This window comes from Dermacentor silvarum, chromosome 1, assembly GCF_013339745.2.
Source record: "Dermacentor silvarum isolate Dsil-2018 chromosome 1, BIME_Dsil_1.4, whole genome shotgun sequence".
NCBI classification, from domain to species: Eukaryota; Metazoa; Arthropoda; class Arachnida; order Ixodida; family Ixodidae; genus Dermacentor; species Dermacentor silvarum.
In genome coordinates this window covers 423,698,239-423,716,760 of record NC_051154.1, presented here as the reverse complement: position 1 = coordinate 423,716,760, position 18,522 = coordinate 423,698,239, and the positions used below count along the sequence as shown (strand labels likewise).

At 43.4% G+C, this 18,522-nt stretch overlaps 1 protein-coding gene across 1 annotated transcript in view; it reads right to left on the bottom strand.

Annotated features, from left to right (window-relative positions):
• Positions 1-562: 562 nt before the first annotated feature.
• Positions 563-18,522, bottom strand: part of LOC119437641 (long-chain fatty acid transport protein 4) — a 101,264-nt gene continuing 83,304 nt past the window's right edge. Inside the window, exons 5-12 of the mRNA XM_037704632.2 lie at positions 18,437-18,506; positions 17,503-17,704; positions 13,953-14,145; positions 12,445-12,588; positions 7,208-7,345; positions 5,842-6,006; positions 4,765-4,911; positions 563-2,419 (exon numbers count right to left, since the gene is read on the bottom strand). Of these exons, the coding sequence (XP_037560560.1) occupies positions 2,262-2,419; positions 4,765-4,911; positions 5,842-6,006; positions 7,208-7,345; positions 12,445-12,588; positions 13,953-14,145; positions 17,503-17,704; positions 18,437-18,506 (1,217 nt within the window). The 3' untranslated portion in view covers positions 563-2,261. The remainder of the gene's footprint in view (positions 2,420-4,764; positions 4,912-5,841; positions 6,007-7,207; positions 7,346-12,444; positions 12,589-13,952; positions 14,146-17,502; positions 17,705-18,436; positions 18,507-18,522) is intronic.

Sequence of the window (18,522 nt, the reverse complement as noted above, 5' to 3'; positions counted from 1 at the left end):
ATTCTTTCAAAACTTTATTTTCATTGATTTCGCAATAATAGATCCATTATTATAAGAAATAGTGCAGGTCAAAGTTACAATTTTTAAATTTTGCGCTGAAACCCTAATGCTGGCAAGTCCTTGCGAATTTTGTAGTACTTTTTTTTATTTGGACCATTGTGGCTCTAAAAGTTCTTGGAACTTGCCAAGTTCAGTCTTGGGCTCTTTTAGAATGTGTTATTGATTTTTTTTTCTGATAAAGAAAACTACGCCTGAATAGAGCCGCCAAAATTCAAGTCTCAGCGAGCGAGTACGAGAACTTGTGGGCTCATCCATGTAACACTTGTAGGCTCACCCATCTTTTGATCTTGCGTGCTTCCTGGCTTATCAAGCCTTCTCTCACTGTAAGAGAGGTTTTTTTGGTACTGTATAAGGGTAAATTACTAATACAGCTCAACTTATCTCTTTAAGCTCTGTTTACAGTAGAGTTATCAGGTGTGCATTTGATAAGCTTGCCTACTTCACACAGTAGTCACACAAACTTGACATCCTGCCAAAAAAAAAAAAAGACGCATTCACAAACTGATATTTGTAATATTTTTATTTTTGCTAAGTACAGAGGTTTGATTACAACAGGATGGCTTCAGCTGGTCTGGTCGTGTTTATCACAGAAGCCTAACAAAAAAACCTTTCTCTCTCAGCAATATATGTACAATATCAACACGGAAACCCCCTTGCTTAGCAAGAAACAACATTCAACTTGCTCCCTTTTTTATAGTAAAAAAAAATGTAAATGGCAAAACTGCCTCCCTCACCAAACTGTGGGCAACAGTGATAAAAAGTGCTCTCGTAATAGCAAATGCATTTTTTTTTTCAACACACTGCACCAACAGTTTGTCTTTGCACATAACAAAATAAAATTCTGCGACGACCAACAGCAGGTCTTAAATGCCTCATGAACAACTGCACCCTCGTATAAGTGATGCACTGGGCGCCTTTATAATAATTTCTGCATCTCGATCTGCAGCACATGGCAAAGTGCGGAAGTGCTCACGGAATTTCCTCTTGTCTTTCCACCTAGAACAAGGCAGGTGCAAGGCTACTGATGAGCTTCTACCACAAGGTTGGTGAAACCAATAGCCAATAGCAGGACTAATACCAATAGCAGGACCAATAGCAGGATTACTCTGTTAGGATATGTTAGCACATAACTGGGTGCAATATAATCCGATTGCAATTTGCCCGCTAGCTTTCAATTAGGATAGAACCCACTAGACAAATTTGAGTGTACACTGCTCTTGCCATTTGCAGTGCTAAAAATTTGCAACGCTTCCTTCGAACAGATCAAAACTCTGTTTATATTGCATTCGGAGCCTGCTAAACACAGCTGCCGGAGAATAGCCCTAAAATAGCAACGAACACACTGTGCACACTTGTAGGCATCCAAATGCAAGGCTGCATCACTTGTCACTTGTTATGCAACACTACAGAAGGGCTTGTAGTACACAAAGTAGCATATCTCCATAATCTCAAAGCAGCGGCAAGATGATAGACAGCCTCATCACAAAAGCATCACTGTTGTAATGGAATGTGGGAGCAGCATGAAGCAAGGACAACACACACTACTTCACAAGCTAGCTTGTCTTCTCGCCTCTGCATCAGCAGCACAAGAGTGTGAACTGCAGATTGTTCCAAATACAAAGCAGAAATGGCACTGCCTTCCTTCTCAATGATATGTGCCTGCAAACTGAGCAACATTCTGACACTGTGACGACATTCTATCACATGGCATGTTATGAAAAACAGTTTACGAATAATGTAATAAAAAAAATACATGCAAGAGGCAGCTGCAATCTTTCTCCTAAACAAGTGGCCCTGCCCTCTTCTTTCCATGATATCCCAGCACCAATTTTAAATGTGCTCTGCCACAAGATGGCAGGCTAATTGGCTTCAGAGATAACAATTAAATACAGCAGCATCAACAGGTACTACTACCATTTCTGCAGAACATGTATTGTTTCGTTGCGGTTTTTGATTTGTACTGCTCCTCTTGACTGTGCCGCATGACCCAGACTGCCCAACAGTCATAAAGACAAGGCAGTCACAGACGAAAAGCAACATGGGCGACTCCAGTGTCACGGAAAGGACACGACTACGGCAGCAGCCAACAGGACTTAGTTGCACGGCTGCTCCTCCAGGCTCTTTGCATGCACATATAATGCGTATGAAGCTGAGAATTTCATTGGTCCTCAAAGGGGGCAGGGTAGCATTGACTGCAGCTTTCAGACCCTTGCCTCGCCTTTTTGAATCTTGTCGTAGACAGCCCTGGTTAGAGGCACATACTCATTAGCCGTTAGGTCAAGGAAGTACATTGGGTCATTAATCGTATCGATGTCGTACTGTTGCTTCTGGAGATCCACTTTCTTGATCTTGTAGGTACCTTTGTTTTGGGAAAAGGAAACGAAAAAGTGCGACTAGGTTGTAAGCTGGGTTCAAGTAGATCTGCAGACATGTCAAACTCATAATTTGAAAAATACAACAATCGAAGCCAGAAAACAATTTTTTTTTTAAATACTACTAAAGGTTGCTTTATTACTCAAGACACTGACTGTTTATTTTAAAAAATTGCTGGATTTGTTCTGCAGGAGCACGGTCAACAGGCACTCTGCCCTACAGTCGTAGTTAGAATGATCTGTGTCATAAACGAAAATGTTCATGAAGTTGGCTCATCAAAATTCATGCAGACTCAAAATTTTGGGTACCATTATACACTGGCTCTAAGTAGCTGACATTGCCAAGGGTGTTAAAATAATCCAACAGGTCTGTTTTTTTTTTAACTGTAGCATAGTTTAAAACAGTGTTCTATCTGTTAAAATTGTTCTTCGTTATAATGACGTCAATTTTTTTTGTCCATTACTTTTGAAATGTGGTATTTTAACCACCAGTTACCCAGCATAATGCCTGCAAGTTGGCTACTTATGTTTTCTGTCAAATTTTATTTATTTTTTCAAATTGTTCACCATTGACTGAGTGATGTGTACCATCTGTTGCACTTTTCTGTAATCTTTAGGGTAAATAAAGAGGAAAAAAAAAAAGATTCTGTATTTTCTTGAAATCAGTTTTCCCCAAACAGGATGCAAATAAATATAGTAAAATTATTGCTTTCATCACAACAATCGTAGACAAGCACTGAAGGTTGGGCATTTTAAAATTGTAAAAGTTGGCAGGTATGCACCTGTAGCATAAGTGATTTGGCTTCTAGAGATGCAATTCTTGCAATAACCAAATAATGCAGTGGCATAGCACGTGCTTTCTACCAGGCACTAGTACTACTAAGGAAAGGGTACAAATGTGAAATTTATTGCAGGGCTTGCTTGATTTACTGCAGGAGCAATGTTTGTTCTGCAGAGCAATGACAGATGCACTCGTCCAAGTCATCAGGTTTGTTTCTAGTGCTCGCAAATGGCCGATATTGGCACAATGGAGAATGCCAAATCGTCACAACTAATGGATAGTCTTGAAACAGTTTATGAAATCTGCATGGCACAAATGATCTGCATTAGCCATGCTTCCTTTCGTTTGACAAAATAAAACTAGGACGAGTTTGTAGGCTACCGTATCATCGCATGCAGCCAGCCTGCATGCTAGGTCATGGTTTTTATTTGTATCTGTTGTTTAGTCTTTCGTCAAAAATCTATGATGCAAACACAAACCATTGTTGCAATCTATAGCCATTGCAGCTGGTGTCTTGTCCACTGAACAAAATGCACTTTCTTTCACTGCTTTACAAGCATATGGAATTTACTGTTCTTCCATGAATTAAAAAATAATGTTTAATTTCACCTACGCATATCCTGACTTCATTGTCTATATGCTTCATATGATTGCAACTAACAAAAAAAATCGAGCGACTCGGTTCCCCTTATTCTGCTTGCTCATTGCATAGTGAGGGCCTCAACTTTGGCAGCCTTGATGACACGAGGTAGTACGAAGGTTAAATATTAGCCAGCTGCCCGCTCCTAAGTTCACATAATGCAGTTGAAAGAATGTTCATCCGCTGTCATGGCTGTTGGTGGTGCTGGCTATTCAATAAGAAGTCTTTTATTGCTGGTAAAACATTAGGTCGTTTAACCTCATTCGAAATAAAATTCTAGATTAAGGCTCCATTAAATTCCACTAAATTCCATTAATCTCTATCCATGAGTATTTCTACAGACAGGCAGGTTGAAGTTATTATTAGCACAGTCTCTCATATAACGTAGGCAAATGTAAATATGCTTAATGGAAATGGTTTGATTTTTATCAACACTATGAATGGCCTAAAGGTCATAGGTCATTTGTTTAACGACTTTTGGGGTTTTATGTTGGAGTTTTTCATATGACAACTTGGATCTCTCAGTTACACAGTGTTTTTGCATTCCCGCCCCATCACTATGCAAGTGCCGCAGCCAGAAAACAAATTTACAACCTTATGCTCAGCAGCAGAGCACCATAGCTGCTTAGTCACTATGCTTAGTCATATTGGCAAGTCGTTATGTGGAATTCATTTTGGCAAAACAAGAGGAGATGAAGATTACAATCTACACAAGGAAAAGAAGGCTTTTGAGCTATTCCATTTCAGAAATTCGTAGCCAGTGTGTACGTGCACTGCTTCACATGCGCTGACAAAAGTTGAGCACTTCGCGTGTCCTGTACCCCCTTTCTTTGCTCAAGTCTTCTAGTGCACAAACCATTTTGCTGTGCTACACTGTCTACATTCATTTCAAGAATGGTGTCCATGCTCACCTGTCGCTTCCAGATCCTTCACTACGCGAATAAAGAGAGGTATTGCGTAAGCAGGGAGGGCATTTCGTACGTCCCGCAAGAAAGCCTTGAGGTCAAGTTTGCCTTCAGGATCACAGATGGCAGCCATGCCAGCCTTGCCTTCAGATCCTGGCAAAATGAAATGCACACAAGGTGTCTTATTAAGTGGACAGTCCTCAAACACAAGTAGTGTATGCATATAAAAGTTGCAGCACTTGATATAACAATCAGATCATCAGGACTGAATTTTTTTTTAACAACACAGTAGTGTTCCTTTCAGCATGATACAGTATAGACCACTTATAACGTAACCGCTTATAGTGCAGGACCGGATATAATACGGTCTTTTCAGAGTCCCGTTAATTTTACCATAGCACTCTATGTATGCGCGTATCGCTTATAGTGAAGTTGCAGGGGACGAAATACCGGTTACAGTGTGGCTGCCTGGGAGTACGGAAGTCAGCTGAGACGGAAAACGCTCCCCTCAAACGGGCACCGGAATTATTCGTGCACCATAGCATGATGCAAGAACGGTGTGAGTCATGAAATATCGCAGCACGCAAGTGCATAGCGAGCGAGGGCCACAAAACTGCCCACGCCAGCCAACGGTCGCTTCCCGATAACGGCAGTAAACGAAACTTCAGGGAGCGGGCGGCGCCGGCACGGCGGGCGCACGCGGAGATCATGGAAGGTGAGGGAGGAGGGCGGCAGGGAAGCAAATTTGGCCTCGGCAACTCCGCCGCTTTGGTGGCTCCCCGCGCCCTCCCTCTCAACTCCCTGTAGCTCTCTCACCTTCGACTGTCACCGTGCGTGCCCGCCGCCATGCCGGCGCCAGCTCCCTGAAGTTTCGTTTTGTGCCGTTATCGGGAAGCGGGCGTTTGCCAGCGTGGGCAGTTAGCAACTTGGCAAAGTTGGTCCAGTTGAATCGAACTAGAGCAGAATTGTGATGTTCCTATCCAGTGTTTTGCCATTTTACCCCGCTGCCGCAGCATCACAAATGCCTGCTTCTTCTCCCCCCCCCCCCCTCCAAAAACAGAAAAATGTGGCATCCCAGCTGACCTGGAATCTCAACTCCATAGATAGCACAGTCTGTAAGGCCTGCTATCCTTGCAACAACTCCTTCCACCTCCGATGTGGACACATTTTCTCCCTTCCAGCGGAAGGTATCCCCCGTTCTGTCCTTGAAGAACAAGTAGCCAAACTCGTCCATGACAAGCAAATCTCCTGAAAGGCAAAACACAGACATTAGCAAACAATAAGTTAGAAACAAACTTGGTACACTGCTTTTTCATTTTTTTTACTATGTCCTAATACTGAGTCCCATGACCGTGGCTCCTTTCTGCTCTTAGTATTCTTTTCAGGCATAGGCGTCGGCAGGATTTTGTCCCGGGGGGGGGGCAAGTGCCCCTTTTGCACGCCCATGTTTTCAGGCGCATTGGTGAAACTAATGACAATTAAAATGTGTCGAATGCATCTTGTAACACTTCTGCTTGGAATTGTGCTGCCGTTTTGAATAATGTGTGCGACATATTTTAGCAAAACAAGTGGGAAATTAGATGGTTGGGTATTTTTGCTCAGTGTGAGTATGTCGTATGCAGCAGGTTCACTTCTTTGTTTTTTTACAATGTGTTGCACTAGGCATAATTTTCAAGTGGTTGGATAGGTGCTTTTCAAGCCTGCTAGACATCAAATAGTTAATGTTCTCATATCTGACGTTCCTGTAGCGAGTTGTCGCATGGTGTACACATTCTGTAAACTTGACAAAATTCACTGAAGAAATGAAAATCCTTGATTGAAATGAAAATCAGTAAGTTTTCAATCAACAGAACTGATTGGCACCTGAAAGAAATATGCTTCACCGAAATATTTTGCATGTGCTTCACCGCATAAGAGTACTGTATGGTGGTAAAGCTGACCTAAGAAAACCAGCCATTATGCAATGCATATTGGACCTCTGCCTGACGCGCCTTCCTCAAACATTTCTTGATCTGAAGCAAACTGAGTTAGGCCTGCACACAAATAACTTGGATATACAACCGCATTTGGCTGCTACCTAGTGCATAATGGAAATTACAATGCAACTGTGCTGCACGACGAGCTTTTTTTGTTTGTTTTTTTCGCAGTGGGGTTGGGGCAGTTTTTTTGGTGATTTATGGTCATGTCCGTACAATCGGGAGGACTGGTCAGAATTCAGGAGCCTTCCAAACAAATCGGGGGAGTTGGCAGGTATACTCATGCCCTCTCTTTTCCAAGAGCATTTTTACATCTCCCAGATAATTGTCTATACTCTGTAGATGTTTTGTGCCAAAGAATACTATTAAAAACAATAAAAATCCAACATTTGTGGACACATCAGCACTGTTCTTGCATTTCACTGAGGCAATGTTGCAGACTGGGGTGACAGACAGATCATGTGTCAGCTCACCTGATGCAAAGGCCAAGTCGCCTTTCTTGAAGACATCCTTGTAGACTTTCTTGCTGGTGGCTGCCTTGTTTGCATAGCCATCAAATGAGTGAATGTGGTCATCACGCACAATGCGTCCCACAAGTTCGCCAACTTCATCTGAATGAAAAAGAAAGGGAGGGAAAAGTAAGCACATACACCTTATTAGGCTGGAAGCAAGCAAAAAAAAAAATTTTCCCACAAATACTCTATTGCTCATTCAATTATGGCTATAAGAATTGCTTCACCATGCCCTTTACAACATAAAAAATTTAACATTTTAGTTGAAGTGTATAACAGCCACATGAATCTTGTACCATCACCATAAGCTGAAGAATCAACAGGAAAATATGAATTAGAACACATTTGTTGAGCCAGTTATTCATGGTGCGAGGTCGTATCGCTGCGTAGACGATTTCTAAACATGACCAAAGCCCAGCACTTTGTATAAAAGAGTGAATTGCATATTATATCTCGCACAGTGAAAATGTAAATATATGCATGCTAGTATGTTTTCTCTCATTCATATTTTACTTTATACAAATATAACACATGATAAGAACAATGAACTTTCTTCAATGGAAGTGCCATGCCACAGAAGTGGTGTAAAATAATGCTGTGTGGATTTAATCTCAGTACTTCTGAATGCAAAGCTACATTTAAGGTTGCGGTCCCACTCTGGCGGCACACGCTCGGCATTTTAGTCATTGTTTGCAGATGCACTGAGCTTCCTGCGCTCATTGGACAAATTTGAACTTTATTTCGTTAGAAAGCTTACTTTCTGCGCTTCCCAATGACACCTAGTATTATCGCCTAGCCTGAAGCATTACCTGATGGCAGGCAAAACAGTGGGAGCAAAAAACTCCGTTTTTGCTGCACTAGCCTCCGTTGTACTGCGCTTCCGGCTAAACTGTTCAACATAACAAAGTGAAATTTGCTGTGTCTTTAAATGAAATGTTTTACAAGGTTTCTATGAAGAGAAATTGCGTATAAAGCAATAAGAAATTTATATAGGCGCCAATAAAAATGGGCCAAACTACAAAAGTTTATGCATGAATATCTTTTTTCCTTTTAAACTCAGGACAACAACATTTAGTGGTTTTCTAGGCTACAGTGTACTTATCATCTATGCGAAGTTGTTTTGTGTTCTGATGAACAGTTCGCGAGTTATTATTACTTCAAATTGGCAATTTATGACTATACTTGGTCACGCATTATCGACGACGGGACAAAACTATTCTAGCTGAAACTTTGAAATTTTCAATAATCAAGCAGCAATCCCTTATCTCGGCTTCTACGAAGATAAAATTGGCTTATGTTAATAAGGGAAACTACAGGGGAGTAGTGAATTTAGCTCATTTATCTGCTTGCCAGGTCCATGCAAATTGACATTCTTTTTCATGTACAATTCACAACAAGTGTTGCACATTACTATAACCATACAGTGTCATGTAATTACTAGCACTCACGAGTTTTACTAAGCAGTGCTTGAAGCAGAAGATTTTCAATAAATAATAAATCTCGCAGGCGATTTTTGATAGTGGCGCCATCTGTGCAAAAAGATATCAAGCTGTTTCACGTCAGTTCCAACGTTTGTCAAATGTGGCGCCACTAACATTACAAAGTGGGCAAAACACGGAGGGAATTCTTTCTCCAGGTTTGAGTGTTTGGCTCAGTCTAGTCACGGCACCTCCCCCACATTCCTTCAAGCACACGTGTCTGCAACCACGCCTTCAATGTAGTCCTACATGAGTTCACTAACTTGTGGCTGCGGGGAGAAAAATATGAAAGAAAGAAAGAAAGAAAGAAAAAAAGAAAGCGCCGTGCACGGTACATCATGAGTGCATGCCAGCTAGCCAGCTGGTTAAGCCCAAACCGCATAAGAGCGATTTTGTGCGCGACGGCGACGAGCGACGGCGACGAGCGACGACTTCGAGCGACGACTTCGAGCGACGACTTCGAGCGACGACTTCGAGCGACGACTTCGAGCGACGACTTCGAGCGACGACTTCGAGCGACGACTTCGAGCGACGACTTCGAGCGACGACTTCGAGCGACGACTTTGCTCGAAGTCGTCGCTACGAAACGGACCGTCGCGCGAACAGATTGCTCGGTCTTTTCGCTCAATCGCTCGGTTCTAGAAATCTAGAATTCGTCGCTCGTCACCCGGAAGTGCTATGAGCGACTAGCCAATAGTGCGAAGCCAGAACTGGATATACATCAGTCAAGCACAACCAACTGTCGCACGGAACGAGCAAACGACTAGAATTTGATACGTGCAAGGATAATAACGTAGTGCAAGACCTTTAGAAATATTTATGCTGCTCTTTACACTAAAACACATCAACTTAAATTAATAAAGCAAGCGTCACGCGAGTTTCAGCGAGTATTTGCTGCCCTCATACCGGCAACACCGGGGAGACGTCTCTCAAAGCCATCGCTCACATGCGGTACAACTTGTAGGCGGCCGTTGAACAATAGGATTTGCGGCAAACAATGAGCGAGCCTTGCAGACTGCATCAAAAAGTACCGATGGGTGTGTGACCTGCTGCATTCCAAGCCACGCGCTACTAACCAAATGTCACGTGTTTCGACGCCCAGTGAAGTTTTGAAACACGTGATTTCAAGTAGGTGCTTTTCTCGTTAAAAAATATATCGTATTTATCTGCGTAATCATCGCACTCGCATAGTGGTCCCACCCCCACTTTCTTTTTCGAGTGATCATCGTACCCTTGAAAATCACTGCAGTGCCTGCAGTTTGCTTGTTGCAGTGTACGGCAACCTGATCGAGCAGAGTTTTCTGCCATTTCTTTTTGCGAAGCTTTTCAACCATTGCAGGCACAACAGTGTGCACAACTGAATACAGTGACACATGCGCTCAAAGGTCTCCGAATTCAGCAGAAAAAAGTTAGGAGAGAGAGAGATAAAGGAAAGCATGGACAGCGCGAAAAAGGCAGACAACACGTGCACAATTTACACTATACAGATTGGTGACTATTAGGAAACATACTTTTAGCAAATAATCTGTTGATGCAGTCCCTGCTTGTGTAGATCATGTGATTGTATTCCATAGGCTAATGTGAGGACTTGGTATTGGACGACTGTGTCACGAAAACGGCTGTCGGCGAAATATGGACAACTTCTGGGGGCTGCGTGCAAGGCTGTGCACGAGTGCTTGCGATGACCACTAGCAGCGGTGAGCGCGTGTGAATTCCCTAAAGCAAACGTTCTGTGCAACCGCTTCATTTACCATTCCACTGTGCCGCGGCTCTGGAACTCGAATGACGTGATCTAACTATTCGCGCGGGCTCTCCAGCGGGTGCGCCATCGAACCCGTGAGCGCACGGGAGTGTGTGCAATTTCTACCCTAATTAAGCAACCTAACCATGTGTACTATGCTGTCTATTTGATAGGGGCGTGTGAATAATACCTTTGTCACCGAATCGAATACAGCCAAAGACAAATCAAATTGAATAATGACTATTCAATTCGAAAACTGAATTAAACAGTACATTATTAGATTCGCTGTTCAAAGTTATAAATATTCCCACACCCCTACTAGTATTTAATTTCCGGAAAACTTATCACCACAGTTCACCTGCAACTTACAAATTTATAGCTGCTGTCCCGTGATAAGAGTTCTATGACTCTGCAAGGCGTGCAATGGGGGCTCTGTGTATTGTTAGCAAGCTTGCGGGGTGGCTTCTGAACGTCGGGAAATAGGCATCAGGTCAAGCGGCACATGCAGTCGAAACAAAACTGGTGTCAGTCGTGCCCACAACTCTAATTTCTATACACGTGGACGGGGGTAGCTTACAAAAGCACTGCTACTTCTTCGAACAGCAGGGACTCGACACCCGGCTGTTCCACGTGACGTAACAGTGCCGGTGTGTGGGGCCGGTGACAAACTTTCTCGAGGAAATCACTGCACAAACGGTCTTCTTTTTCCTTTTTACTTAGTCGCTCTGTTGTAAATATTTCGTTGTTATTCTATACTAAACTTTAGTCCTACTCTTTTACCACCACCTCTCCTTCCCTGCTGACCGCTGTTCAGGTGTCAACAGACTGCGCTAGACAGTTACTGCGGTCCGTAGCAATTTCCTTCCCTTTCCTTTATTTATCTTTATAGGCACAAAGCAACAGTGACCATTTCATACCTAGACCCTTCGTTTAGCGGGCCCATACTTTAAACAATGCTAAAAAAAATGCACACTAGGAAGAGAAAGAAACAAGACTAGTTGACGATCAACGTCACTCAAGGTTCTACAGTGAGCACTGGTCTGCAGGTCATCTGCCGGGATGGCTTTCGAAGCAGTGGCCCGCACTCACATGAGAGCCACGTCAAAAGCGGCAGTGACGAGCCACTAATAGCCACCATCATCAGCACTGACCATTTTACAAGGTTTGACCGAGTCATTGCTGAAAGTATCAGCAGGGAGAAAGCCACCACGCACAGCAACAAAACAACAATGGTGCGAGGCACAACATGAAAAGAAGGGGCATGAAAAGAAGGGGGGGAGGGGGACTTTGCCTCAACTCAGCGGATCACCTGTAGCAGCATCGCAAGAGGACCAGAGCGGGGCATGCTGCGACGGCGAAGAGCAGATTTTTTTCGCTTTTTCCAAACATGACTGAGTGGTGTCGCCTGGTGGGAGAATCTGAACTACACACGCAAGATGGCAACAGTGATACCTTCACCTTAAGAGTAGCAGCTGAATGAATAAATGATTAAATGAATGAACGAATGAATGCCACAAAGCTATAGGACATGGCACAGTACATGGTGCCTCAAATACGGCTAACAGGTGAACTCATCTTCCACCAGTGCTTGAGTGTATGCACTGGGGTTACGCTAAGGCTCTCTCTCCATGCGAGGTAATCATGCATCTTGCACAGAAAAATCAGCACAAAACTTCTTAGTGTGCAAACAACATTCTGGCCACAGCTCCCCAGTAATGGCTCACTGGAACTATCAGGGGTGTCAAGCACGAACCAACTATTTAAGCACTTCAGCAACTCCTTGTAAACATATTCTGAATCATTCTTTTTAGCCGTCACGGCAATAGGATAGTACATGCAAGCCAAGTACTTTCATCATGCTTACATAGCACATCCAGTTTACACAGCACATTTGGTTTACACAGCAGCATTAAAAGGCCCTCTCACTATTCGTGCAAGTGCTGAAGGGAATGAAAACCACAAGGATTCTCATTTCTCACCAGGTTCACATGGGATGCAGAGCCCGTTCTTGTCCCTGAGTGGCTCACCAGTGGCTTCGTCCACTCGAATTAGCTTGACAGGATGGACATTGCCAGCAATCCGAGACACAAAGCCAACGGACCCCACCTTGTTGTCAATGTTCACTGCACATTAAACAAGAGGTTAGCAGGCAATTCTGAAGTACTGAACAGTGAAGCAGCATCCACAGTTGTGCAAGAATGTTGTCTGCTTTTATTACTGGAATGACAGACAATACTGTTGTGTGATCACATACATAGCTATGAGAATCGGTACTTATTATTTGTACAACAATTGTTGTGTGCTGCCTCCCAAAATACCCTCATACTGATGCTGTCAGTGCACATTTCTTCTGGAATGATTTTGCTTGCTCACAATTGGCTGATTGTCACTGTCTCCTGAAAAGCAATGCTAAAACTTGCACAAGCCCACTAGCTGTGCCACACTGCCACCTTGTTTCCCATTACATTAAAGCTGCAAAGGATTTGAAAGGAACTGTGGAAGAAGTACAAATAACTTATGTCCAAGTCAGGTTGGAAAATTTAGTGTTCATAAGAGCAAGTGCACTTTGCGCCACCGAGTGAGACACATGCTGGCCTTGTATAATGAAGAAACCTTCAAAAGCAGATTTTGTGGTCTTATTCTCTACTGTTTGCCTGTACCAACTATTGCTGTCGTAACTTTGACGAAAGCACTTCCCTGGGCACCCAGGGCATGAAAAAGGATGCCTGCTTGTTCATTAACATCCTCGAGGGTGACTGACATGGCATTTACAAAGGAGCGACTGAAACATATTAGTCATAGGAATGTTCCTTTCTTCCATTATCTGTGTGATCATCACAATAAAAATGATTCAGAAAAACAAAAAGTGACCTTTCAATTTTACTGATGAGCTCCCCATTTGAACAGGTCTGTAAAGGGCATGCGTATTGAAGGACACAAGCCATAATTCTTAAAAATCTTTTTTTCTCCCCACACTTGAAGCTGCGCCCCCAGCATCGCCGCACCCCCCCCCCCCCCCCACCTACCTACCACCTCTTTCGTCTGACAAGAACAGGTGCCCTGTCAAGTATCTCCCCACCTTACGCTCTTCTCCCCCTTCCTCTTCTTTCTTACGATGGGCATTTTAAAAGCGGCACACCGCCACCTCCAAAGAATACCCCCTGAATAAGGAGCCGAATTGGCTCCTAAACGTCGGGCTAATAAATTCCCTTATTTGGTTGGAGTCAATCTCCAAGCCTTAACCCCCCCATACTACATTCTAATCTTTAGAATTAGAAAATATAAGTATACATTCAGCTTTCAATTCAATATATATATTTTTTTTATTATGAAATTGCACCATTCACATGCCTGTAATACAGTATCTGCAAGATCCATAATGTTTTCTGGTAAAAACGCAGTAAAAAGCAGCAAATTGCTTCTAAAATAAAGTTTGTCTATCACCCTATGGTTTATCAGCACAAGATTGGTGTTGCTTGATACTTACAGACGTGTGCGTTTCCCTCTGTGGATCCATAGAGCTCACGGATGTCCCTGATGCCGAAGCGTTCTTGAAACTGGCTCCAGATTTGGGGTCGCAGGCCATTTCCAAACATCATGCGAATTTTGTGTTGCCTTTCCTGCGGACGCACCGGCTGAGCCAGTAGGTACCGGCAGATCTCGCCAATGTACTGTGTCACCTGAAGCAACAAGGCAAGTGATTTATTTCAGCTCTACAACACAAGAGTCATGCCAAGACGAGACAAAAAAACAGTTTTATTAGGCACATACAGTTTCACAGCAACATGCGATAAACTCATTTGTACAGCAATCATGTCAAACGTTAATTTTGAAAGACCCTTTTGAGCGAATCTCAGCAAACCAACCAAATTATTTGCAAATCAACAAGGCAAGAAACACTGTAGTCAGTTTAGAAAAGTGGAACCATGTTCTCAATCCATTCAGAGTAACCAGTAAAGCAAACTTGGATCATTTGTCAGCCCTCCCGGTTGTGTACGTGCATGGTGTAATTAACAGTTATGTAGAAACCATAGAAACCATTTTTTTCCTGTGTACTTTTAAATTGTTGCTGAAAGCCGTGCTGCTTGTGCTTGCAGTGTTTTAGTGCTTATGACTTTTTTTTTAGGCTTGTGCAAATATTCAATATTTTCGAATAGTTGAACGAATAATGCGCTAATCGATATTCGCTTCGATTGGAATTTTGTTATTCGGAAATTTCGAAGTATTCGGCTCGAACGAATAGCCACACGCGGCAGGGAGAAGACATTTTCAGAAGTTTCGGTTTTGGATTCAGTAATACTTTTCCCATTCAAACCAAGCCAGGAAAACAGAACTATACTCAGAACAAAGGCGTACAAGAATGCATCTCATCGGCGTGGTGGTGTGGTCGATTGTGTTTAGTGGGCGACTGTCTCTGCCGCAGCGGCATTTTATCAATCCCAGCCGCCTTGGACCACTCCAGAGAGCACCATGGCCAGCTATCCGATTTGGAACTTTTTTGTAAAGATTCCCCCGGGAACCAAAGCTCGATGTCTTAAATGCCAGGCAGTCCTGAAGACCCCGACAAGTACAACAACAACCCTAGCAACGCATTTAAGGAGACACCCGGACTTGCACAAGGACTACCAAGAGAAGTGGGATGCACGCGAAAGGCCATCCAAGCTCAAGGGGGCAAGCAAGGCAAGTGGTCAACAGCCATTCATAGCCGACAGTTTCAAGCCAAAAATGAAAACATCGGCCCCAAAAGCCTAACACCTGACAAAAATGATAGCTCGCTTCGTAGCTCGTGGTATGCACCCCTACAACATTGTCGAAGAACCGGGTTTCCTCGGCATGATGAAGTTCGCTATGCCGGATTATGCCATGCAGTCTTGGACAACGTTCTCAAGGGCCATTATTCCAGACCTCTATGCACACGCAAAGAGAAGGTGAAAAAGAAGCTCGGGGACATTTTTGCAAGTGGAGTGGAGTCGCTTTCAATCACAACTCATGGTTAGACATCGCGGGCAAATGACAGCTACGTTTGTGTAACTTGTCACGTCATGGACAGTGACTTTGTGCAACACGTGCATGCATTGGCTTGCACGGAGATGACAGACTCGCACACTGCAGCAAACCTGGAGCTATTTATCACAGGTGTGATCGAGGAGTGGGAACTTTCAGCCCACGATACTGTGCCGATCTTCGTTGCAACAGATAATGGAAGGAACTTTACTTCTGCAGTAGCGCGGTCATCCTGGAATGGTGTGCAGTGTTTTGGACACACCCTTCAGTTGTGTGTCAGTGATGCCAAAAGAGAAGTGTCAGGGTTTTTGCGGCTCTGTGCTCAAGCCAGAGCGATTGTGGCTAGATGCAAACGGAGTGCCAAGGCCCGAGGATGGCTTAAGGAAATTCAGAGAAACATGCAGCTGGACCCTCTCGAGGTTATACAAGCCGTCCCGACACGATGGAACAGTGAGCATGCCATGATGGCCAGGCTCGTGAAGCTCCGTACGGTCATCACTCTAGAACTTTCAGAATCTGACACAGTTCCAAACTTGAACGCAACTGAGTGGAAGCTTATGAATGAGCAGTGCAAGTCTTGAAGCCACTTGACCATGCCACAACTGATCTGTTTGGGGACAGATATCCCACACTGTCACAAGTCATTCCCTTGTTGCAGTGTACCAAGGTGGTTCTAGCTGAGCATGTTTCCGAAAGTGGTGAGGCAGCATTGCTTGCCTGAAGCCTTTTGCGTAGCATCAAGACGAGGTTCCCCGATATCAAGATGTCACGCTTTCCTGCATTGGCAATGTTGGTCGATCCTAGATACAAAGATGTCTGTTATGCTGAACGACCCGCAAAGCAATGGGCGTTCACTCTACTCACAACGGCAGCAGAAGAGACTGTGCCAGATGATCAACATGGTACAGCAACAAGTGAGAACAGCACCTGCTCTGCAGACCCATCAGGGGACTCTGTGTGGAGTGCTTTTACACACTTCAGTTCGCGTGCACATCATCAGTCAAGCCGTACAATCTCGGATGAGGTTGCTGGGTACTTGAAGGCCCCCCTTCTTTCCCGGGCCGAAGACCCCCTTGTGTGGTGGAAAAGCAAGGGCAGCCACCTTTACCCAACCCTGGTTGCAGCTTCCCGTAGGTATCTTTCGATACGAGCCACCCAGACAAGAAGTGAAAGGCTTTTTTCCACTGCAGGAGCACCTCAAACCCCAGCATGTGGAACAGCTTGCACGAAAATTTGTAGATTTTCGTAAATAATCAAGTTGTTTACTTTTCTTGAATAAATCCGAGACCTTATCCCTGTGCCGTTTTTTTTTTTCTTTACTTGCTACCATTCTAAGTATTCACTTCGAAATTATTGGAGAAGAATTACTATTCGCTTCGAACCAAAAAAGCACTATTCGCACAAGCCTCCTTTTTTTCTTTCTGCTGCATAGAAAAATGCATGTACTTCACCTACAGTTGTTTAACAGAAACATCCATAGACATCTTCACACCATCTATCTGATGCATTATCTGAAATGTGTATCTACAAAAAACTGACAACATGCTTAAGCTGCTAAAAATGCATTTATATCTTTGCTTTTTCTCATTGTACATCGTCTTCATTGTAAAGCGCAGCATCTGGCATCGTATGGAAACTTCTAAAGTGCCTTTTATGTGAGAGATGCAGTTTAGAAATTATGTGCCTGAATAGATGAAGCGAATGTAGCTTCCATGGAGTGTTCACCTGCATTGGAAACTCCCTCTGTAGAGCTTCATTCTCCAAACAAAAGCTAGTGACACACAAATGTGTTGTTGCTGTAACACTACCAATGATATACGTATAAATCCAGCTTTCTCTTCCTTAAGCCTCCTGCCACAGTTTATGAGTTTACAATGTATATGTTGCAAAATCATGACAAACAGCTAGAAGACCAGAAGCTGACCATGTTGCAACATACTAATCTTGTGCAAACTTGAGTACACTGAATATCAATGTTAAACAATTTTTGAAAGGACTACTTTAAATAAGGTAGACTGTAGTTTTCTTCTTACAGTGCAGTCATATTTGATGCAGTCATCCCAGAAGCGGGAAGCAGAGAACTTGGATCGGATGGCAACTGTGTTTCCAAAAAGGAGAGCCTGCCCCACAGCAAGGATACCACCCGCCGTATGGTAAAGTGGCAGGGCAGTGTACAGGATGTCGTCGGCCTTGATGGGCATCATGTACTTGGAAGCAGACACCATTGACAAATACCTGCATCCACAACAAAATGCATGCATGCATGCATGCATGCACATAATTAAAACCTTTAACTCGTGAGCTGAGCAAGTACAATAGGTGCAAGATGCAGTAAACATAGGAGAGCCTCGACATCTGTGCACCCATGGCAGAAGAAAGCTCAACTGGTTCATGCTAAAACAAAACCTGGCAGGGGGGGGGGGGGGGGGGTTAATGAAACAATGAGCATCTTTAGGTCCAAAAGGCTTACAGCATGAGTCTCGAATATGCAGGTGCTTGACACACTGGACAAGTTTTGTCCAGTGTATGTACACTGCACAAGAGCATTGGACACAGCAAGCTGTGACAAAAATGTGCCACGTTATAGCATAAGCATGAAGACTTGTTTAGTTCAGCATAAGTTTTTCTTAGCTGCTGTACCTCAGTATCAGAGTGATTAATACACCAGCAGATTAGGTGTAGTTTCACTTTTACACATGTAAAAAATGATTATGAACACACAAATATAAATTTAGTTAACAATCTGATGTTCCTTGCACATTTTAACGTAATGAACGGACAAATCACTGAATATACTAGCACATCTGTATGATCAGTTTGGTACAAGTGCCATCCAAGGTATAACATAGAGCCGAAGTTTTAATTTTTTTTTTTTTTCAAGCCTTGCAATCTTTAATTTGTTACCCTCTACACAGCAACACGTGCATAAGTCGTCGTGGCAGAACCAATAATGCAATATGCGCTCACCTGCTGTGCTTTATGATAGCAGCCTTGGGAAGACCAGTGGTTCCAGATGTGTAAATGTACACAAGCTTATCTAAACAGAGAGAGAT